The sequence below is a fragment of the Plodia interpunctella genome, chromosome 19 (assembly GCF_027563975.2).
Source record: "Plodia interpunctella isolate USDA-ARS_2022_Savannah chromosome 19, ilPloInte3.2, whole genome shotgun sequence".
In the NCBI taxonomy this organism is placed as follows: Eukaryota; Metazoa; Arthropoda; class Insecta; order Lepidoptera; family Pyralidae; genus Plodia; species Plodia interpunctella.
In genome coordinates this window covers 3,411,867-3,437,373 of record NC_071312.1, presented here as the reverse complement: position 1 = coordinate 3,437,373, position 25,507 = coordinate 3,411,867, and the positions used below count along the sequence as shown (strand labels likewise).

At 34.9% G+C, this 25,507-nt stretch overlaps 1 protein-coding gene across 1 annotated transcript; it reads right to left on the bottom strand.

Annotated features, from left to right (window-relative positions):
* Window positions 1–16,238: 16,238 nt before the first annotated feature.
* LOC128678306 (uncharacterized) lies at window positions 16,239–20,291 on the bottom strand. Its single transcript, XM_053759752.2, has 6 exons — window positions 20,153–20,291; window positions 18,538–18,625; window positions 18,069–18,155; window positions 17,556–17,801; window positions 16,960–17,101; window positions 16,239–16,649 (listed from the first exon to the last, which is right to left on the bottom strand). The coding sequence occupies exons 2-6, from the start codon at window positions 18,616–18,618 to the stop codon at window positions 16,435–16,437; spliced, it is 771 nt and encodes a 256-aa protein (XP_053615727.1). The 5' UTR covers window positions 18,619–18,625; window positions 20,153–20,291; the 3' UTR covers window positions 16,239–16,434.
* Between the last annotated feature and the right edge of the window lie 5,216 nt (window positions 20,292–25,507).

The following is a 25,507-nucleotide window of genomic DNA, read 5'->3' as shown; positions in this document are numbered from 1 at the left end:
GGCAAAATCTAGTTCCCAATAAATACCACAATATTATTTCATCATTTCAAAAGTTTTCATTTCATCCGTGAACAAAACCGAATAAGATTCTTAGCAGAACAAATAAGCTGTATATTGGAATTCAGTGCGCGGTGCCACAGTAAAATTTGGCGTCGAGATACTGTATTCGGATGACGTGACAAATATGAGAGAAATAAAAATAAAACGCCCTCTATATCGATAGAATATTTTGCGGGGAACCCGAGATGCAAGACTAAAATATTCAGGATGCTGAATTCGAAATGTTTCTGGTGCAAAGGCCACAATTCCGTAGATGCGTTGCTATATGTGCACTTTATTTGTAATTATCTTTTCTTGATTACCTGTCTACTGAAACATTATTTTTCCTATTTTTTTTGATCTTCTACTGTATATTTGTACCTTTGTCATTCATAGTAATCTATATTTTAGGTTTCCTCTGAAACCTGCCTCAGACATGTATTGTCATGTGTAGTTTAGTTTTAAATATTAGCTGCAAAATTTTAAGTTCTCGGCCGATGTATATGATATATGATAGATACGGGCCACCAATGGTTATCATTTTTAGGGTAGATTATGGGGGTCCGTGTGTCGTTCGTATTTATGTTGCTGGTGTCTTTCACAAAAAAATAATGATAAAATATAAAATGGTACCGTATTTTATATTATTTTTTTGTCACTTCGCGCCGTCAAAGAGCTTAAGTCGGTCATATTCAGGTGACACAAATACCTATTCAAAGCAGATCGTTCATTAGAAAGTATTTTTATACGACACCTGCTCACAAATAATCATATTCCATCTTTAAATTTAGATGCGAAATACATGAATGAAGTCGAACGAAAATTGCGGGCGGAAATATTGTATGAAAATCAATTGCTTCCTTGAGAAGAAAAGTAATCCGACTGAAATAAATAAGAACCTCGCTGAATACAAACGTCATTCAGCAAAACAAAAAATAACATGACGGTTATATAATCAGAATACGATGACAGCAATGACAATTATTTTAAAAAACTTGAAAATATATAAACTCTTTGGATATTTGATGATATATTTGACATGTCGTCGTCTAGTGACAGAATTGAAGATTGTTTAATACCATGGATTATTAAATTCTTTTTTAATTATCCTCATAGGCAGGTGTTGTATAACGCACTATGTGTCGCTTGGCAGAAAGTAAGATTCTCAACTCGGATAATTAACACTTATGTTATGTTACTTACGTTGAAATCCCATATCTTTCGTCGGTGAACAATGTACTATTTTTATCAAAAAGGTATTAAGAGTTATCCCTCCGAACAAAAATAAAGCATGTGTGCATGTACTTTGGTGCATGATTGGACTTGCTCCTTAAGCAGCATCCAAAAGTTCTCATTAAATTCTCAAAATGCAAGGATAAATCTAGCCTGTTGACAACCCTGTCTAGTTTAGTTGTCCGTTTACTTACATGCGCTGAAATGCAGGAATTGCCAAGTGAAGAAAATAGGTCAGGGTTGGTTGTCTGTTCTTACAATGTTACTTGCAAAAACAAATGTGAATACTGTTTTTGTTCGTTTTTCAGAAACCTATTTTTATAAAAAAATATTATTTATTTAACAATGGAAAGTATATTCATACTATAAATATATTTTTACAAAATAATAAACAATTAATACTTCATTCAGATCAATTGCATGTGTTTCCGCCTTAGGACCATTCCATATCCTCCCGTGTATGTCGTACGAGGCGACTAAGGAACACATAATATAGGTAGCTGCTAGAGACCCATAACATTCCCAAACAGGCTTGACAAGAGAAAGATGGCCGATTGTAATATCCACTTCTAAAAGTCAAATATTCAAGGTTGCGTTTTACACTGACCTTGGGCGTCGTGGCGTCACAGTCCCGAAGGCACCTGGGTACATGTGGAGATGAGAGAGAGAACTCAAAACAATTTACAATGATATAAATGTAATATAAAGTCAATAAATCTCATTGAGAACGCCATATCTCTCGCTCGCAGTCGTTTCTTGAAAATATTAATGTCTTCGATTTATACCAAAGTCTTTGACGGTATTATATCACTGGTTTAAGTTAGGGCTGTAGAAACATCACGCTAACGTAGTGTAAAAAGAATTTTGAATATTATATTAACCTTTTAAAAATTATATGAGAATAGGCTGCTCCGGCTTCGCTCGGTTAAAACCATGATATTTATTTTATTTTATTATCTTAGGAGGACCAACGACAACAAACAATACAATAGTAAATAAGAATAGTTACACTGAAGCCAATTATAGGGCCTCACAAATAGAATCGGTATATGTTTACAAATGAGTTGAACATTAATACACTCTACCAAGAAAAAAAAAACAACAAGTAGGTATTTGTTCAAAACAAAAGTAAAAAATTAACAATAAGGAGATAAATAGCAAGTACTACGTACTCGCCCTGCTCAATAACAAATTTGAGCAATTAAACTACTGTCACTTTACAAATAAGCCTACAGTGATTCAGTAGATACGAGAAAGAGAAAAAAAAAGAATAACCTATCCAGCATTTTACTGGAGCAAGTATTCATAAAGTAATTAATCGTTTAGCTTTTAATATGCTTGTAGTATATAGATCAATGTCAATATTTTTCGAAAATTTGTTAAAATTACTACCTGCACGCAAAATAAATGAGTTCTTGCGATATTTAGTCGATACAACTGGAATGTAAAGAGGGGGATTAAATCTGAATAACCAATGAGGAGCATTTATCGCGATTTTGGAGAGCAGTTCAGGAGAATCAACCTTATTAGAAGCTATTTTCAACAAAAAAGCAATATCATCAACATCACGACGAATTTTCAGTATATAATTATACATCTAAACCTTCCTTAGGAATCTATCTAGGTATTTCACAGCCTAGTATTTTTGATAGGTAAAAATAAGGAATAAACCGATCACCACTTTTCTTTCGGCTGTTTCGTTTTCATAGTCTAACTTTTTTATTCGAGTAGGGTTGTCCCAAAGGCTTCGAGATCGCCGCACCTGCCGCGAAATACTCTTTTTACCACGAATTTACATAATTCGACAGTGTCCCAATGATGAAATCGGTTATTTGCCTCGCTGCGAGCCTTATTGTTGTCATAGTAGAAGTTAGTCAGTAGGTTATGTGATTGTATAAATATGTATTGCCGTTTTTAAGCCAATATAAACGTTGTTTTTTAAGCGACTTCAAATAAATACTTATTTATATCTATGAGCTTCAAAATACACAGTATCTAGGCTAAATAAATACTTCAAACTGTTGAGGCAATTTTGTACAAAATCAGTATATTATACAATATTTAAACTTACAAATAAGAACACATATGTGCTGTTTTCGGTAAAGATACTAGACAACAATACAATATTTGTAATCTATACTAATATTCTTTATTAACTTGAAAGTATATTTGTCCGTATTTCACGTCAAAACGGAGCAACAAATTGAGATGTATTTTGGCGTGATAATAGTTGGAGAGCTGGAGACTGGCAGGTTATAGGCAGCTTTTTGCCGCGGGTGTAGCCGCTGGCAACAGCTAATTTGTATATAATCTTTTGCATTAAGTGATTACATACGTTTATCGCTCTTTAGCGCATTGGCAGAAATACATATGTCAATAGTTTGCACATGGGCGGCACGCGCCGCTGTATACGCATGCAAGTAGATGTCATGCCAATGTGAAAGCACGTTGCGCATGCCAGCAGCTTGCAAGCCAGCTACTTAATATATGCGTAAATACCCAGTTAGAGGGGAAGATTTCTGGTAGGTTCCATATTCTACTGTGACTTGCTTGCCCTACTGATGCCAACAGAATCTATCATTGAAGTGTATTACTCTTTTCAATTTGGTTGGGTTATCTAGTTTTATGGTTCGCTGTCATTGGTTTTGGAGAATTTATATTATATATTTTTACTTATTCAATTTTTGCCGAAAAATTTGAACCTTTATTTTCGTAGATTTTGCGTTTTAGATTGATTGATATATATATTGATAGTTCTAGACATAAGTTCTAATATGAAGAAATACGACTTTGACGGTTATATCGAAGTAAATGAAGGTAAACTTCTTCATTTTATGCGAGGTACCTATTATCGCTACAGTCTGACCGATAACCTATGTATACATAATATAGGTTATCAGTATTTATTTAAAAACAAAGCTACTTTTGTGCATGATTTGATCATACTTGTACATAACATTTTTTATGATTCAATACAAATATTTTAGTTATATCGCTTTTTTGTGAAATATTAATTAATTGGCATAGTATATAAAATGTAAACTCATTGACCTATCAAAAAATAAAAGTATCTTCCTAACATAATCGATGATAGTAAAACTTTTTAAAAGAAAAATTGAAGCTTGAAAACAATATTGGTACCGAACAAAACAATTGTTGACAGAATCGAACGAATACGAATGAAAGGGTCAGGAAAAGAGAAAAAAAAATACGGCCAAATACGTTTTGCTTTTTGCTTGAGGGTTCTTTACTGCTTAAATCATGTCTATTCCTCGTGGGGAAGACAGAAACTAGTAATTTTTATTTTCCGATTCTTACAAATGTCAGTAAAAACTGAACTGAAATTTATCGGCGTTAGATGTATTTCCAACTGTAGTTACCTACTTATTAGTTAGTTTCAATTTGGTAATTACCTATTGGTAATACCAACGATAGATTCTTATAATATAGTTTCTATATAGTCTACTCATATTTATTAGTCTTGGTTATAATAAGTTGACTATAAGGCAAAAACAATTGAAGCTCAGCTATTATACTTGGACGCGATTTCGCAGTTACTCCTACGAAAAATTAGTAAAGTATCATGGACTGAGCGTGTAGACAAGTGATGTGATGAAAAAGCCTGTTTGTTTTGAAAAACAGGCACGTAACCCTAAAAGCAAGGCCATGGATTGTTAATCCCACGATGAGATCGTTATAATGGTCTGCTTGGCTACGCTTACAACATACTGTAGTTATTTTGACCCTTGACATAAAAAGTGTGTTGTTTGAACTTCAGTCCGATGCGTTGTCGCATTGTAATGCCATGTCCAATTAGACGGGACATTACAAGGAAAAATATTTCTCAAAGATGAATACTTGAGAAAACTTTTGTGGAAATGTAGTATTATCTCCCTAAGGTCGGTCAGACATTATACCGGCTTCATAGTATCGACGAACTCAGAGAGATGCCGATGCGATTATTGCGTACATTGCGCAGTTTGTATGAGAACTTTTATTTACCGCAATGAAAAAACCAGCAATGTATACAGAATAAGCAAAATTCGGCAAACATCACCGTGATAATGTGTAGCCGGCATTAGAGGTTGTACGAGAGATTTAAAAATTCGTATCAGAAAATTCTAACTCGTACATTGATCGAAGCGTTTAAATCTCCCATCAACCTGTGTTGATTTAATGTACCTACATTGTACACAATACAGGGTCGTATGAAAATCCGTGCAGCAGTTTTTGAGTTTCTCGCAAAGAGACAGACAAACAGACGCGGCAGTGGACTTTGGTCTATAATATGTAAGGATAAGGAAAACTAGACATTCCTACCAATTACTACCACTAGCAATATATGGACTATTCCGTGAATATAATCAAATAAAATGAAGGCCCGTCAGTGGGCCTAATACCGACAGAAAGTTTTCAACAAAATTCTATTAAAATGAACATCCGAACTTTCATAATTCATTCACATTCTATAACATGACTACTTTACTTTGATCACATGACGATTTTCTCTATGGACTACGAACAACAAAGAAATTGGAGACACCCTTCAATTTATTTTGGAAAAGACAAGTATAAAAAATATATGTATGACTGGTGGCTAAATAGATTTATATTAGGTATATGATTGATCGATTTATTTGATTTTCATATGTTGGTCACTGGGAAAGTCATGCGAGTCTTCAATATTGCCTCTGATTCCAGAATTTACGAATCGAATAGTATATATGTATATTTTTCTCTGGTAGCGGTATTTTTATTTGATAACTTGATAATGTTGATAATGTTTACTGTTATGTTGACCGTTATTCTATGACTCATTTTTTGTTGACAAATTTACTATGCTGTGGTAAATGGCACATCGACATAGACACGATATTTTCTAATCAAAAGGAATAACATTGGAGCGCTGGAACGAAAGTCGCCGAGTTACGAGCACTGGTCAGCGCATCTCCTTCGGGATTAAACTTTTAATTAAGGGATTTTCTCTTCCATAATCATTGTCCTAAGCCCAGGATCCGGGTGTAATGGTGTAAAAAGTCATTCGCAAAATTAGTCATGAACCCGGACGAGATTTTATTCCAGCTATATTTTAGTTTATATGTCTGTTTTAGTGCGGGAACTAACCGTTACTTTTAAGGTTCTTCCGGCATGAGGTTAACTTATTTACACATACATACTAACGAGTATGGTGGTCTTCATGTAGAATGGAACAAAACTTCTAGGTGCTAATGGATTTTAACCACGGCTAAAAATATTTTTAGCAGGCTTTTCGAAATAAACTTTTTATCAATTTCATAAGAGTATGAAATATTTCCAAAGGATTTTTGTTTTGGTATAGGTAATAAATACTTGTCTTTTCTTGTTATATGTATGAGAAAGCCTAGCATTCAGCTAAATACTAACTTAGCACTTCATTGGCCTCAAATCCGATAAGCCCTTAATGTAGCAAAGATTACGCGTTTGTACCATATTAGCTTGGTTTTCTAGAAATACCGGTCGAGATTTCTCGGAAACATTAGCTTGGTGTTGCCATATTAATCACTATTAATTTTCTACAACACGCGACGAGCTAGACACGGCTAATTCCTTATTTCCCAAGCCACAGCGTCGGTAATTTGCAATTTTTGATTGAAGTAACATCTTCACTCTTCCTTGTCTTACTGCAAATCTGTTTTGGTCTCTCAATTTGGGCAATTGTAACATTTGAAAATCTGAACATATGGAATTACGGTTACCATAACAATTACAAGAATTTTCTTGCTTGGTAAGTAATATGAAAATACCAGCATCTTACGGTACAAAACACCGTCTAAAAATATACCAACGTGTACATAACAAGTCCCAGAATAAGGTCTCGTTTCAAAATTACCCCCGGATTTGCATAAACACTCGGTTATGACCATTTTTGCATCGGGTCGGTCATAACATGCATGTGGTACGTTCCTGGCGTGTATGTGAGGCTATAAACTGTATAATGTACACATATGTCTTGGATATAATGTTGTTTATCAGATTTCACCATGTTGATTGGTCTTTGAGGTCTGTTCTTGAAAACCGAAACTTCGCTTGAAAACCGGAGATTTCCAAGAAATTATTGGAAACTAGAATTACGGACGATATCTGAACGTCACTAGTAACTGCCAAAGGTACTATTTTATTATATGAAACTTGTTTAACCTTTACGTTTTATTCAGTTTTATAAGTATATTTAAGTTCTAGTTGATCATGTGAATGAGGTTCAAAATGCATTCAATCAAGGGCGAAGCCGCGGTAAAAACCTACTTGTAAATATATAAAATAACTCATGTTGTTGCAAAGAAATTAACCCTTTCTCGTGTTTGTTGTATATTCCATACTTCCATACTAATATTATAAATGTAAAAGTGTCTTTGTTTGTCGTCTATCACGTCAAAACGGAGCTACAGATTGAGGTGATTTTTTGTGATATATATATATATAGAGAGAGAGAAATAGTTGGAAAGCTGGAGAGTGCCATAGGTCTACTGTTACGGGCGAAGCCGCGGGCAACAGCTGGTAGTACATGAAACAGTTTGACTATCGAATTACTAAAGACTCCGACGTTGCTTCATAATTTGAATTACATATTGTTATCAGATAATCGAGTTGCTGCCAATAACTCGATGTCTCAGTTACAATCGATTGAAATTCAATATTATAGTGAAGTGACAAAATATAGGTTATCAGATATATACTATTAGCGAAAATAAAATATCAGGAAAATAACGAGAAGTGAGTTTATTCCTCAAGAGTCAATACAATAGTGTACAAGACTACGCCGATGTAAGTGCTTTAATAATATACGGTCTGTAACGGTTTTACAGTTCATTCGTTCATTCCATAGTGTTTTCAAATGGCAACACGAATTATTGTTGCGAATGAATTATTGAATGATTAAAATTAATCATTCAATAATTCATTCGACCATGTTCGCCGTTATGGTCGGACGTGTGGTCTGATGGTCTTTGATCGGACCATCAGACCAAACCAGTAAGGACTGATGTTTTATTAAATTGGCAACACTGACGACAATTTGTTGACATTGTTTACAAATAAGGTTCTAACACTTATTTTCCCAGACGAATATAAATTGTAACAACAAAGTGAACGCATGTGTTGTGCTAATAAGAATCATTGCAGATAACAATACTTAATATAAATAGATGCGGCTTCGTTTGCGAGAATATATACGATCAACAGATGAATCAAAAGTAACATTCAAATTTTCCGATTGTTTAATTGATTGTCGTTAGTTAGCGACGTTTAAGACTAATGGAATTACCTATAATGGTATTTTATTACTATAATTTTGGCTTAGCCCTCATTACTGCCTCAAAGATTTGAGTGTCAATGAACCAGTTACTGAAAATACGTTCCAATAGTAAGCTTAACCATCCTTGTCCTGACCTTTCATGTCGTTGGCTGACTTGAGTAACACACTATAGCAGAATACTAAACGTTTAAACTTTTTAAAGTATTCTAAGTCTTTCGATATAAGTTGCGAACTTTAATAGAATCTCAGTTCCATCAGCTTGTGGCAGCTCTATTACGTCCTATGATGTTTTAGCAAGAGACACGTTAGTATTCTGGTATTGTACACTATCTCTGATAGATGTCGATATTAAGAAACGGACATTGCGTAGATTGCACGTGACCTTTTTGTTACCGCAAGGAAAAATTAGCAATGTATGTCGATCCGCTAAAACTCACAGCGTATAAGAGTGTAAAAAAAGTGTAAGAAAAGAATATGTTGATTTTTTTTCGCGTGGCGAATGAGTAAAAGTTAATAGGTTATAGCTAGATGATGATTCCTTTACGTCATATTATAGGTGCTTTGCTAGATGTCTTCAATTGCCAATACACGTAATATCCAATTATGTTACTCTCGATTTATGAACAACCAAATATAGGTCAAATTGTTAACATGAAAAAACATCAAAAGTTAATAAATTATTAAAATTTTCGTTTTTATTCCCAAGGAGGGTTGTAAAATAATACCTTAATATTCAAGATTTTAAGGTTATTTTTTATGCTGACCACATACTTCGTGGCGTCACAGCCATGAAGAGATGAGAGAGAGAGAGAGAGAATAAATAAATATAAAAACATTCGCTAAAATATTTTTGTAAAAATAACAAATTAATAACGTATCTACACTGGAACAAACGTCTTAGATTACCGACTTTTCTATCACAAAGTGTGTCCATTAATAACACATGGTGCTGATATTAAACTTCTTGACTTCGCAGTGAAAAATGAAGCGACAATCCGAGTCTTTGTTTGCTGCTGATTGCTTCTAGAACATTCGAAATGTGATTAACGATGTCTTGGAAGGCGGGAAAATTTTCGACATTTACAACATCTGTCGAAACGTCGAAAAGAGAAGTGTGTGTAAAGAGATATATTATTTCACACGTTTGAAAGTGGTGGTCCAGTGACGTCTGTCTATGATCTAAAGGTTCGAATACTACTGGTGTCACATGAGCTTGTATATCTGATTAATGTGTTGTAGTTTTTATAGACCACCACTTCTTGTAAAAAGATCGTGAGGAATCCTACACACTGGTTGACTATTTAGCTTTCTAGTGTGTACATGTGACTATTTACCATAAGATGTACATGTCAAGTCATGTCAGATGCTTTCAGGCGTTCTGACTAAATTCTGACACCAGGTGTTGACAATAATACACTCGATAAGAAAGAAAATTGCATGTCACATGTGACTTTTGTAGATTAATAATTTTCAGAGTGGCATTGTTAAGTTTATGAAGAAAAGGCTGTGAAGATTTACGCCTTTTCTTTTTCACTTGCTCTTTGAAAGTTATTTTTTAATGACGTCAATAGGGATGTTTCCTGCATTGTCATAGATAGAAAAATACCCCATCGACAAGAATCACGTTTTTGAATTTATTTATAGATTTGAAAAAAAAAATGAAAGGGATGTATCTATCTTTATTTGAAAATAGAATTGGACTGTGACTTTATTGTGGCTCGTAAGACAATAACTTTTTCAACCATTAATTTTATGTTACTTAGTTAAAAATTAATTTCAAAAGTAAAAGAAAAGGAACTTAATCAAAAGCAAACGTCCCAGTAACAGTACAGTAGAACCAGTAATAGTGCGGAAACAAAGGAATGTTGAGCTGAAACGTGTTAAGTTAAAATCTCATTAACACGTCCGACGTTGTATGTAGTGAACTGTTGCGAACTATTTTAATTGAGAACTTCTATTTCACTCAAACTCCAATATTAAACTTTCGCGTGTGTTTTCTAAGTTAACTATTATTTTGGGACTAATTAGTATTGCTTGTAAAATCCGAGATTTCACTAAAAGAAGAAATAAATTAATTCAAAATTTAAATAAGTAAAACACTGATATTTGTCTGCTGGTTAATTAAAACCTTTTTATTTGTAAAACTTCGGTAATGGATGATTCTCAGAGCGATTCGACCGCAGCGGCTGCGCTGTCATTACGATTACAAACAAAGACAATATATATTATTATAATTAGTTTTGCTATCTAGCTTTAAAAATAAGTGGTAATATCAATTTTATGAATGACTAGATGTTGCCCGGGGCTTTGCTCCCGTGGAAATTATGAGGTAAAATATAGCCTATAGCAATCTTTGATAATGTACCTTTCTAATGGTGAAAGAATTTTTGAAATCGGTTCGATAGTTTCGGAGATTACCCGCCTCAAACATACAAACTCACAAACGCTTACCTCTTTATAATAATAGTATAGATTGATGATTTTGAAAATGATTCCTTCCTCAAGAAAATTGACGGATCGTAATGACAGCGGCCGCTGCAGTCAAAATGCTCTGAGAGCCAACATGATTACATTAGTTGGTGTTTGGTATAGTATAGTTATAGTACTCATGCAAGTACTATTAGTACTAATACTGTTTTGCCTCCAATTAGGCGTACACAGTCTGGGTCTGAATGAGTTGTGCTCGTTTCTGTGTTTGTGTAGCAAATTATAGGCTTAATATTATATAATCTACTTATATATACTATGACCAGTAAACATCAATACATATCATAAAACAGTAGAAAAAAAATCCTGTACATTGAATATATTTACATAAAAACAAAATTAGACGATAGGGTCATAGTAACAAAGAAAGAATTTGAAAAAAAAACCTCTGTTTGTCTGCATGTCTGTCTGTTTGTACACGCTAATCTTCGGAACTACTGGACGGATTTGAATGAAACTTTTTTGTTATATAGCTATTAAGCCTGGGCAACATATAGGGTAGAAATGGTTTTGAAAATTGGAACATCTGATGAAGAACAATGAGGGTACAGTTAAACTATAGAAAATACAGAAATGACGCCTTACGTTGTTCAGCCTGATGAGCATTTCCTGTTGATGTATAAAAATCAAAGATCTGGAACACCTGAAGAAAAGTCATAATGGTCCAGCTACACTATAGGAAATATATATTTCAGTCGTATGAGCATCTTCTGTATAGGTATCGTTACGCTTTGTCTGTAAGTTCAATTAAGTTTCTCTAATAATGTTGACTCCTTACCAAAAATTGTTCGGCCACGCGAACGAAGTCGCGGGCATCAGCTAGTAAACAATAAAAGCATAACTAATAATTTTTTTAAAATATTTGTTTTGATATAGCGGACTAATTTTTATAATTTAAAACCACTATTATCTAAATACTGTTGACATCTTCTCAGTCATAAATTCAGCGTTTTCAGCAGAATTCGAGCTGAATTCACTTCATTTACAGTGTGGTCTACTACTTGCGAGTAGCAACTTAGGATCACTTAGTGGCGTGCTCGCCGCTTGTGTGGTTTGCCATTTTCCTGTGTTTATTTAAGCTAAAATTATTAACGCAGATAAAGAACTCCTCATTTAAGAAGTATATTAAAAGCGAGTATCTAATTGAGACTCTTTTAGGCTGAAATTTGGGGTGTGGTTCCGTCCTAGAATAGGACACGTATGAGGCGACTAAGGGATACACAGCCTAGGCAGCTGATAGGCAACAATGGCATTCTTAATGAGGATTTCCTGTCAGCAGGCCAGTTGTAAAATCACAGCTGAATTTTCAAAATGTTGAAGACATTTTTGTACGCTGACCCCGGGCTTCGCGGATTCACAACCCCGAACGCACCGGGAACATGCATCGATGATAGGGAGAGTGACAATTTTATACTGAAATCTAATGGTCTACATTTCCAACTAAAAGTAATAAAATAATAAACTACCTACAAGAATAAAATTCGAATATTGGTATAACCCGATAAAGTGTAGTGGGTATTTCGCCGGGAGCAGGTATAATGAAGGAAGGCACCACCATTATAGGGCACGTTTCTATGGGCCCCGTCTTCCTTCTAGGCTAATTTGCATGACGCCATAGAATCTATTTTAAATTTCACAGAAGCGTTAAGATTAACGCTTGGATTTTAGCGTCCAAACACCAATAGATAATTGGCCAATGAAACAGTTTTCTATTTAGATAGTAACTATAGGTATATGAATTTCAATCTACATTGCCATTTAGTATTGGCATTTTGGTACCATGCTGACCTCAGTCAAAATCAAAGCCAAAAGTGAGGCCTTCACAGGCACTTTTTAGTTACTTATATGTGGCCGTCCAAATAAAAAGAGACCTTATTGCGCCCGGCACTTACGCCATTATTGCCGTTGTTATATATTCGAACAACGGCAATAAAGACCTAAGTGCCAGCCGCCATAAGGTCCCTTTTGATGTGGACGGCCACATATTACTAATTTATTGTACTTTTTTAGCTTCTTTTACTTTTTTTAGCACTAATTAAAAATAATTTCACTGAATTTTCAACTTCTTCAGTTTTAACCTTTGACACTTTGAAACGTTTCCCCACATTTGATACAGCACGAATGAATTCCATTCTTCATTTCTGATAAATTCAGAATTTACAGTTGGAAATATATTAAATTTTCAGCACGTCTGTGCATTATTTCACAACTCTTTGACCCCGCCGCGCACTTAATTAGTTCTTACGAATAAGTGCCCACTTAATTCTATTAAATCGTGCGATTCTATCTACAGCTACTGGGAATATAAATATTCTACGTGAAATAGTCTAGTTTAACGTGTTTGAATTTAGTTTTAGTCGATATAACATATAAGCACCAGGCGGCTCTTAAATCTCCAAGCACATGTTAACAAAATGCTAGTTCAGTAAGTACAGACGATGGCATAAAAACCTACACAAATTCATTGTAAATTCGCCGCTATTACCGCCACATAAGTCACATAAGTCCAGAGGGTAAATTGACATGCAGCTATGTGTGCATGGAATATGATATGAGTATAACACATTATACAGAAAAACGTAGGTACAATTTGTATGGACCAGCATAAAAATTGCCATAATTTGCTATCTTATGATTTCTATTGACTTATTCTTGCGTCATCCAAACCTGCTGTGAAAATGAAGCTGGTGTTTATACGGACTGCATAATAAAATATCTTAAGTCTCGAAGTCTCGTTGCGGCATCGTAATTTTATTTACAAAAGCATCCCGCGGTTGTTACCCACATAATTATTAATTTTAAAAAAATCTTACGTTTTTATACACTGTACGCTATTCTACTTTATAAAATGCCCTTTCAAAAAAATCAGACTATTACACCAAATCCTACGAGAAGTATCCTATGTTTCAACCCAATGTATCAGCTAAGTACCTCAATATCAAATTTTATAAAAATTGGCCTAACCGTTTAAGCGTGAAATAAACAAGCAAATTCGCCTTTTTAGTATGAGTGGGATTTAATTATTTGTGACCATAACCACAGTAGTCAATGAAAAATTGATAATGAAGAAAATACGAACCGTAAACTTATTGAGCTTGCATTAAGTTAACGAGACTTACAATACCTTCTCTATTTTGATTAAAGACTTAATTTAATAGTCTAAGTTAAATTATGTATGGTTTCGCGCAGGCAGAACACTTCGCGCAAGCAAAGTCGTGGGGAAGAGGTAGTAATAAAACAAAATTGGACGTAAACTAAATCTGTGTCCTCATAAGATCTGGCGTTTCATAACGGGTCTCGTCCAGCGCGTAATAAATGGATCTGATCCTCCGGGATAGCTTCACTTCAAGCACTTTCCAACTGTTCTGGCTATATTTGACAGCTCCAGAGATTTCCTGCTCGAGATATTAAATTTTTCTGTGTAATTCTTGCCATTTCTGCTGAGAAAGCGCTGAAGATAGTCGGGCAAAATCGGTGATCGGTTCACAATAAGATATGGGTCAAATATAGAAGTATAAATACCCAAATGATGTCTGTAATTGGGTATTATAATTTATATCGTATGGATCCGCCTTGAATAGGATTACTTCAGGTAACAACAACAACAACATTCCCAAGGAGGTACTCGGTTATTTTTACGCTGACCCCGGGCTTTCAGATTCAATATTAGATTTTAAAAAATAAAATATCATGAACTGTAGATAGCTATGTCATTTAGCAAAAAAAAGATTTAAGAAGTAAAAAAGGAATATTGAAACGCATATAATATTGCCAGTAGGTTCTAAAAATTAAAAAACAATCTTATTCTTCTGCGTGTTAATAAGGAAAGAATGTTGTTGTGTAGAATGTTTTACTTCCTATTTTCCATATACCAGGATAGAACATTAATGATTATACCCATCCATATCATATTCGTCGTCATGCAGCCTTAATGACAGCAAAAACAGAACGGGCCATATTTGTTTTCTTTCTCTTACAAGAAATGAGGCGGGAGGCATCCTTCCATACTAATTAAGTAATAATCCTCAACTTTGTCCAGTAAAAGGGAGTGATGAAGAAAGAAAATCAAACTTACGAATAATTAATTATATCTTTTTTGTTTTATTTACACAAACTCGAATTTTCAGGGTTGAGGGTATTTTTTTGGCGGCGTTGCAGCTCTAAATGTTCTCGTTGTAGCGTTTGCGCCACCGTTGTTCTGAGGGTGAAGTTTGCATTTCACTTCTCACTATCGAGTCGATTCGATGCGAGACACAGCGAACCAATCACATGGCGGTGTGATTGTCGTTGCATCACAAAGGCGCACTGTGATTGGTTCGCTGTGTCTCACTTCCAATGGTATCGAAGTAGCATCTGTCACTCTCTAGCTCTCCTTTTCCTCGTCAAAAATCATCTTAATAAATGCTCCGTCTGTCTCGATGTAAAACAAAAACCAACAAACAATGACTCTTTAACTTTTTATTGGGTTCAATTCCCGACTTCTTTTCATTTCATTATTATTTTCAAAATTAGTTTGGATCGTGCGGGGACAGCTTACAGTACACGTAAAAAAAAAACTTGGAATCGAACCTACGTCCCTTACGTAGGTTCGATCCCAAGTTTTTTTTTTATCTCGTTGTTGTTTTCAAAACTAGTTAAAAAGTATGCGTGACATGTGCAACAAAGATATTTAAACACTTGACATATTTTATAATAGTAGTGTGTATGGATTTACCAAAATATGCTACAAATAGCTATAAGCCAAATTATGATATTTCATCCAAAATTACAGCTTTACCTGGAAAGCTTCCAAACGCAAGCCGCTGTGGTAAGCAGAAGCTTAGATTTAATACTGTTTCGCCTTTATTATAATGTCATACAAATGCGATATGGAGCTGGCAAAGTTACGATATTTTAGGTTAGTTAATGGAGTTTAAGTTAATATAGAAGCTAACTAATAGTTTTGTTTTCAAACCATAGTGGTCCTTGAACCCGGATCCTTCCGTCGTAAAATCTAAATTGTCCCGTGGATGTCGTAGGAGGCAACTTAGGGACAAAGCCTTGGCAGATGAAAAGAAATAACCCCATTCACTAAGATGAAGAGAGAACACGCAAAATGAGACAATGATGGCAGTGGTAGTGTTGCCTTTAGGCGACTTGGGAAAATCTAACTCCGGTTTTTAAACTATAGTGATAAAAAATAACAAAATCAAATTTTCACATACATTTTTAATCATTACATAATTTTATCACATAATTATAAATGATATAAATTGACGAACGCAACGATCCACGATTTCTGGTCACTAAGCTATGTATTACAACAAATTCCATTCGATATTTTATAAACAAAATAAATAAATACTCCGAACAACTTAATAATTCCTATTTTATATATATTATGGCTATTTCGATATAGAGGCTATATGAGTGACCGGCGTTTGCGCAGGTTGCTCCAAGACTACTTTCTCTAGGTCTTCTTCTTTAGGTTTAGAAGATCCGATAAGGCATTCGATGTAAGATGGCGGCTGGTCTACCACCCTGGTGGTTTCTCTCTTCTTCTCATCTACGACCACTTTTATGTACTCGTAAATAATAAGCAAGAAGAGCCCTGACATACCTGAAAGAAATAAAATAATAGTACATTAAAATATGCCGAATTTCAAAACTTGCATCCTACACTTGCTAACATTGATACAATAATAGATATACATGAAACTTCTGTATTAACAGCAAGAAAAGGACCCCTCCTCCGCACATTTCTGATGTCACAATCAGATTTTTCATGTTCTACATGTATATGTATATGAAAAATCTCAGCAATGACTGAGCGATGGCTCTTATAAAGCGCAGTGGGGAGGATGAAGTACAATACATATTTAAGTTACAACAAGTATTTGTTAAAGTGACAAAGTCACTGATTGACTTACAGATATCCAAAAGCTTGATGAACATGAGAGTATCCGCGTTGGAGATGGATCGGAACTCGGGCTGGTAACCGAAGTACATAATCTGCAGGATCAGTTTCAAAATCCCTATGCCGAAGAACATGCGCATTGGTTCGGGGTCTTTCTGCAAAAAGAAAAGAAAAATTTCATAATTTTATAAAACGAGGAGGATAAAAAGTATGGTGGCTCGTTGTTCCCACACTCTCTCATAATAGGGACACTCCAGGGCAGCTTATATGCAATCACAGCATTTCCAAAGAGTGTTGACTTCAAACCGGTTAGGCCGGTTTTAAAATCACATTGGAATCTTTAAAATTATAAGATTTATTTTTTTCTTTAACGCGAAATGCAATCTATACTTGCATACTAATTATAAAGAGGAAAGATTTGTATTTTTGTTTGTAATGAATAAACTAAAAAACTACTAGGCCGATTTTGATGAAATTTGGCACTGAGATAGGCGAAATCTTCGGGAGTGACACAGCCTACTTTCTATTGATTTTACCCGAGCGAAGCTGGGGCGAACCGATAGTTGGTAATAATACGCGAATATATAATGAGAGAAAGATAAAACTCACTCTATGAACGCCTCGGAGGAAGGACTTAACTAAGTGTAGCCAGATGATATTGATAGCAAAGTTGAAAACGTCGACCATGTAGACATGGAACATGCCAGGGTAGCAAGTGACTTCTGACGCGGTAGGCATGAGTCCTTCGATGAAGTTGCTCTGTGTGAAGGTCAAGGGCAGGGGGTAGAAGCCGTGGGTGCCGATGTTGACAGCCATGAGAATTGGTTCCAACCACGGCCATGCCACCTCGCGAATCTGATAAAAAATAATCATCAATTTTATCATATCATTATAGATGATATAACACAAAAATATTAACGATGTATCTAGATAACAATGATCTCAATGAAATCAAGGAAAATACTAAGGGTAGGTTGCACCAAACAACTCCTGCGCGTCGTTTAGATAAAATAGCGTACTTTGCGTTTATCTACGCAAATTAAAGTTAACGTCAACATAGATTGACCTAAGGAAGACGATGATGACCAGGGTTAACAAATAAATAGAGTGAATTATACTTACACTGCTTTCGGTGACGTCACACTGGAAGCAATTAGTGGTAATCGCGACGACCAGTACGTGGCAGATAATATCAACAACGGATGCGAACTGAAACAAGTGACCATTGTGAGATGCTATTTCCAATGAAAATGGGTGGCATTATGTTCCGATTTTTCTTATTGTTTCGTGTGATTTATGCAATGAAAACATTATTTGATGTTGTATTGTGGTATCAAATTGTTGGATCTTTTATAGACATTACATCGTCCAAGGATAAATTTAATGTATGTTTACGCTGTTTGTTTTGTAACAAAAGAAAGGAAAGATATAAAGAGTTATTGAGTCATGTTAATGAAGCAAAAGCGAATATGAATATCATCATTTTTTGACAGCTAAATCTTGAAAAATATTCGAAGATACCGCGGGTTTGACCGCGGATTTGTTGCGTTTTGTTTAGAATGCGTTTTATATGTAGTAGACTCAAACTTACCAAATTCATATAAGCGACGATGAAACATTTTACTCTCAAACCAAGACACCACGATCTGTACCTCGAAATCGGAGCTGTCATTTTTATTCTGAAATTAGATAATGTAAAACTAGGTTAACAGCATCAAACTTTGATTTAAAACATATTTGAAAAAACCTCCTCTAAATTCTCCACAAAATGATGAAGCGATGTTAGTTTGCCTGTGATCGAGAGGTCCTAGGTTCGAATCATACTCACGTTGTATGAGTTTATATACAAATCTGAATATAGTAATAAAATTTGTGCAGTGAAAGAGAACTACGTTGTATTTGGATTTGAATTGTAATGGTCTTTAGTGATGGCATTTAGAGCCGTGTTCCTTGCGTGTAGGGACCTACAGGCTGAAGGTTTCTACACAGGGTAAGCTGTAGGTTACAGCTAACATGGTTTTGAACATACTTTGTTCGCAACCTCAGCGAATATGTTGCATTGCATATTGTTGTAATTAAATACACAATGGAATGAAATGGCGTATCTGTTTACTGATAACTATCAAAAAAAAACATTTTTTTTTCATTGATAGTCGTATGTATGTACCCCTAACACACGACACTTAGCTCTGTCTCAATAAGTGATCAAGAATGTATAAATACTGTATATACGTCACTGTGAAACGAGGCGAGTTTCCCCTCTTTAGGAGGGGCGAGGGGCACGTTTGTTCATGTGTCAGTTTTTATCTCTTCATTATTTTGAGAGATCCGATGCCTTACGCAGAATGTAATTTTTTAATATGACTTCTCGTTTGCTTGTAATAACATTATCGTACGAAAATAAGTAGACGTACTGTTAGACGCGAAAATCCCAAGAATATAATACATTGATGTCCCATCTCTACGAACTGGTCACAGCACTAATGTCGTGCTGTGATTGGCCGACGGCACGCGACATTCTGGGGGATCATCATTCAAGACCCGACATGTTTTTCTATTGCTCTTGTTAATTAGATTTATTATTTGATTCTGTATTATATCCAAGTTTAAAGATATATTATCCTTACCCAGTTTCATTTAAAGCTCCGCTAATAGTATATAACCACAGACCATTTACTATAACATAAAATTAATACAAGAAAGACACACGTGCAACGGCGGACTTATCTCATAAAGGGATTTCTTACAGTTTCTCACCTAATTAACAATTATGTTAATTCCATGCTCTCATTTCTGATAATATCTGAAACTTCTGTCTATTCGACTGAATCACAGAAAGGAACGTGACACTTTGGAAACATCGCATAAACATTATATGGAGCTAATTCACAGACCATTGAGAAATGGTCTGAGAGCTAATTCAAAAAGAAAGTATATTGGTAAATAAATCAGATTCTTCAGCAAAAGTGGAACCGTGACGATTAAAAAGCAATCACGTAACTACTTGAACCGACTTGTATTTACATGTACCTACATAAGTAATGAATAAATGAGTCACCAGTATTACGACTAACACAAACCGATATTGTTTCTACTCAAATGAAGACAAAAACCACCGCGCACATTCTTCAAACACAAGAAAATGCTAATACATCAACAGATTTCAATAATTGCGTTAATAAGATTTTAGAAAAATAATTACTAACCTTTATTTCACAATAATTAACGCAAAATGGTTTGTTTTAATCAGTAAAACAACAGCGCGAACCGTGTGACAGAGAGGAAAACCGGCGTCGACTGTTATTTGTGTGTTGCTACTGGATCCATGACGTGCGCCAGCGCATTTGGCTTGTGTGAGTGTGTAGGCGCACACTTTAGACTATATCTCATTGTGTGACATTTGTTTACTGCGATGATCTAATGCGGTCAATCCACTTCGATAGTGGTATTGTTTTAGTTTTATTATAATTCTTTCATTATCGTGTTTGGGTTTTAAGCAAATTCACAATGGAAAAGGTTCGAAAATTGGAAATGGTGTTAGTTATTTAAAATATTGGAGATAATATACCTAGTTGATAAAACTGCGTGTGAATTAGTTTGTACAGGTTTAACGTATTTACATTGACCTAATAAATATTGATATACGATCGCTTGTGGCCAGGGATTAATTGAGCCTTTTTGGGCGCCTAACTACTCGACCACATTAAAATAACAATCTTTGTTTATTTTGTTTCGTTTTATTGAAGCCCACAAGGCTAACTATAAATTAATTTTCAAAAAACGTTACTTTAGTGTCATTATAGAATTTAAAATCAAATCATATGTTTTCATTATTGACAAAATAAATAGATAATTGCCACTCAAAAAAATTATCATTTTTTTTCTTCATGAATCGAAGCATGAACACGCATTGTAAACAATTTGTTTTTTGATCCCAATTCATCCTACCACCTAGCCATTACAATTGTTATTATCATAGGTAAAAATATAATATTAATAAGGAAGTATTAGTTCTAAGCGTGTCGACTAGTCTAAATTTATGACGATCAATACGCTACCACCGCCATCTTACACCATCTTTGGTGTCATTTAAAGGTCTCCAACTTGCATCAACCATTTACTAAATTACTTTGAGATTTCGTTCCGTTGAAATTTGGACTGTAGTAGTAACTAGGACTGCCTTCCAAAGAGCAGACTTGCAAGAAGTGGCGCAAAATAGAAATTAGTGGAAAATTCTAGTATCGGAGAACAAGTTCCTATTTGGGTCGAATAAAGTACCTAGTATCGTAAGTGTGAGCCCAGTCAGCGCAGAGAAAGAAGGAATATGCGACGCGAATATGCGATCCAATGTTGACTGTAACTATAACCTATAACCCAGTGTATCTATATTATGCTGACGGGTGTTACAGATACGTACATTATTTCATTTTTATGTGAGCTGTGCGTTTAGACGGTACTGAACAAGCAACGCGCTTTGAAGGATGTAACGTTAGACCATGCGACATGATACAGATACCTAAATGCTAACATGATTCATATGGAAATTTCCAAGAAGGAAAGTAATAGCTTCCAACAATATCCTTAACCTTATAACTTTATATATTCTAGAAAGCAGTCTGTATGTCTAATTGTTAGTACGAACGGTTTTCAGAAACTGTAAAAAATCTCTGTATGGTAGTAGTAGTTTTGAGTTTATCGCGTATATTGTTGACCATTTGCTGATACTTTGATTCCTGACGAGGAGATAAGGTGTTTATTATGAATTTAGCGAGCGAAGCCGGGGCAGGCCGATAGTTTAAGCCAATAGAAGTATAGGATTCTGATTTGTCTTTTAAAGTTGTGTGTTTAAGTTTGTAAAATTCGCTATTGTTTAATAAAGTATATTAGGTTCTAATTTGATCATTCCATATCCTCCCATGGATATCGAATGCGGCAATTAAGGGATAAGAAGCCTTGACGGCTGGAATGCAAACTTATGCAGCAATGGAATTGTCAAAGAGGGTTGACGACCATGGAATTAGTAGTTGTACAGAGTACCTACAAATTCCACGTTAACGACAAATCACAGCTAAATTGTCAAAATTTATTGACAAATCGGCTTTTTTAAGGTTATTTTTTAGGCATAGATGGATCTTGGACTTGGTGTGATGGTGGCATTAGTGCGCAGGTACCTACCTACATAGCGCCTTTTTTGGTGGAGTAAAATATGTTATGGGTGGAATCTAATTTCTCTTATTTAATCATCCGGGTCTTCTTTATCCTTACATATTATAAAACAAAGTCCTCTTCTGCATCTGTCTGTCTGTCTGTTCGCGACAAACTCAAAAACTACTGCACGCATTTTCATGCGGTTTTCACCGATAGTGTGGTTCCTGAGTAAGGTTTAGGTGTATAATGTATTATGTTTTTACCCGAGCGAAGCCGGGACGGGCTGCTAGTATGGATATAAAAATTATCTCAGTAGGTCAAGTTATGATTGAAAAACAAACTTATGTATTTACAATATCAATATCCTCTTTGGTGGCAAATTAGAAACATTTTCCTGGATTTTTTTCCTCAATAAAATCATATAATGAGAAATAAAATGTTAATAGTGGCTCTTCGACTCGATAACTTTGAGATTCATTATTCCCACTAATATTATAGTGGCGAAAGTTCGTATGTTTGTTAGTTCTACACGCTTATAGGGCGGGGTCAATTTTTATGATATAACAACAATAACAAAATTTTTTTCTGACTAAAAAAGATGCCGAAAATCGTGCGAGCTGGAAGTGAAAATCTCTGGACTGACGGACTCTGGGCTGGGACGATCGATGGTTAAGGAAGAAATCTATGGAAGGGAAGGCGCTTAGATGAGAAAAATAATGATGATGCATTTTGTTTAGTGAGGAGTCATTGAACTTGATATTTGGTGGTCATATTTTTAATTGAAAAAAAAAATCTATTTCCTGGTTGGGGACGGCAGCGCAAGCACTAGAAGGACAATCTGTCCTACCATTTTTTGACCATTTCCCCAAAAGAAAAAAAAAATTAAAAAGTAATTCTAAAAATTTATCAACAAACCTACATACGTTTTTAACTGCTATGTATATCAATAAATCGATATCTGCCAGGTGGTCGGTTTGCGATGCATTATAAATCGAGACGCCACCGCCTGAATAGTGCAGGCGAAGGTAAATGTCCAGTAACCTGTAGTCACAGGGAAAAAGACGCAACTTTAATTTTATTCGATAACTATATTTCGATAGACACGAACAGATAGACAGACACGGCAGAGGACTGTGTTTTATAATATTTATGGATCTTTATAAAATCCCCGACTTCCACGAGTCTCAGTCAAAGGTAGGTATTTGAAGCAAGAAATCTGAGCAAAATCATATTCAATTGATAGGACGAAATTTTCCATTCAGTACTGCACGAATGCATTGAGACACTGCAGTATTCGGTAACACGATCTAGCTTCCTTTGTATTGATACGAATAACTCGATTCAGATGTATCGAGTCAGTATACGATAGCCTTAGCACCGGTCTTGGATATCACACGGTGAAATCGATTTATCGGGTAAATTATCTGGCGCTCGGACACTAATTGAAGTCTCCTGCGGATGTAATCGAATTCGATTTGGGATTTCTCGTCCGGTTTATGTCGAAATAAGCAGGTATTTGAACGGTAACTAAGGAATACCTAAGTATTATTAAAAGTCCATCCATGAAAGTCTAAATTTTTTTGAAACATTTTTTTTCTCGTTTAAAAATTAATAATTTAATTTAGGTTACAGGTGTAGAAAAAGCTGTGCTTTAATTCGCATTTTAGTTTTAAATTTTTCGCATTATAGATTTTTTTATTCGTAAAGACCAACAATATCTCGAAAAATTCGTAAAGTAAATAACAACATCACTTTTATAACAAAATGCACAGGTTCTCAATAATTTATCGTCAATATTATTTCCTTTTATCATACAAAACATCGTACGAAACTGTTGTATAAATCACCCGTGAAATAAGTGGCCGTATGTTTAGAAATTTGAATAACGTCGACCTTCCCACTCCATCTGTCCTTACTGAAGATTCAGGGTATCGTATTGTGAGGGAGATCGATCTATAAATTACTAGATATTGCCCGGGGCTTCGCTCCAGTGGGAATTTTGAGATAAAATATAGCCTATACCAATCTTGGATAATGTACCTTTCTAATTATATAAATAATCTTTCCAATAAAGAATTTTTGAAATCGGCTCGGTAGTTTCGGAGATTACCCGCCTCAAACATACAAACTCACAAACGCTTACCTCTTTATAATAATAGTCTAGATACGGTATAGAGAACTTAATGAACTGTATTTATTTTTAACTTATACACCTAAGAGTGAGCGACCTTTGCCCAGCAGTGGCACGAATTAGATAAATAAAGAAATAAAACTATATCTCGAATTGATAAGAAAAATTGTCGGTTGCGCCGTAAAAAATATAATTTAATAAAATACCGTAATTTAAGAATAATAAATTAATCAAACCCCGACCTATTTTTCCGATGAAGGAAAAACGTAGGAAATTTATTTTTTAATTTATCTTCCTTATCTTCCGTATTTATCTTCTACCTCAGAATAGAGATAAAATGTGTATTTGTTATGTTAAAAAGATTTTACACCACAACCGTTCTGAAGCGATTTTAACATAAAAAATATGATAAATGTTTACATAATAGAGTAAACTTTTTAATCAAATCAACTTGTGAAAAACTGAAAACGAGTAATCATCATGCCATTGTTTTAATAACATTTTGATGTCCGAAAAAACAATGACATTTCTGAAAATTTATGGTAATAGGAAAACAGGTGTTAACAATCGACGAATTGTATTTCCATATTTTTCAATAAACAATTAGAAATTTTACAGTCAACCTGTGGCAACCAGTTACTGTTAACACTGGATTATATACAAATCGCCTAAAGGCATCTAACATAAGTCTACTACCTAATCTACCGTCATATAGTAGATTAGTAAATTAAATAGTCAGGCATTGAGCAGTTTTCTCACGATTTCCTTCAACGGAAGCAAGAGGCTTATGAAAACTACTATACACGGTTCAGATTATGGCAAACACATGAGACGCGAGAAGGCATCAGTTTTCTCAATGAAAAGCTAGAAGGAAAAACAGATTTTACAGATTATGTAACACAAAACAACTTTAAGATAGTATAATAACTTTGTCCATTAGGTAACCAATTTCATCAGTGGACACTAATCTCCACACTAATGCAATTTAGTCAACTAATTCTCTGTCGCGGTGCGAGTGTGACTAGTGGCGTACCGATCAGAGTCTGCGCCTAGGGAAAATATCTGGATTGTATCTCTCATCCTAGCATGTTCCTGGATGCATTAAGAGCTGTTAAACCGCAAAGCCCGGAGACAGCTTAAAAAATAAACCATAATAAAATATAAATTGACAAATCACACAGATTAATGTTAGCCCCATAGTAAGTTCGAGACTAACCCCACGATACTATATTTTGTAACATAAACATATATAGATAAACATCCAAGACCCAATTATGAAAAA

What these genes read in the sequence shown, in the direction of transcription:
- LOC128678306 (XM_053759752.2), bottom strand. Translation starts at nt 18,618, where the DNA reads ATGACAGCTCCGATTTCGAGGTACAGATCGTGGTGTCTTGGTTTGAGA. An exon ending in TCGTCGCTTATATGAATTTG is followed by an intron (nt 18,156 to 18,537) that starts GTAAGTTTGAGT and finishes CACTTGTTTCAG; the next exon opens with TTCGCATCCGTTGTTGATAT. An exon ending in GTGACGTCACCGAAAGCAGT is followed by an intron (nt 17,802 to 18,068) that starts GTAAGTATAATT and finishes ATTTTTTATCAG; the next exon opens with ATTCGCGAGGTGGCATGGCC.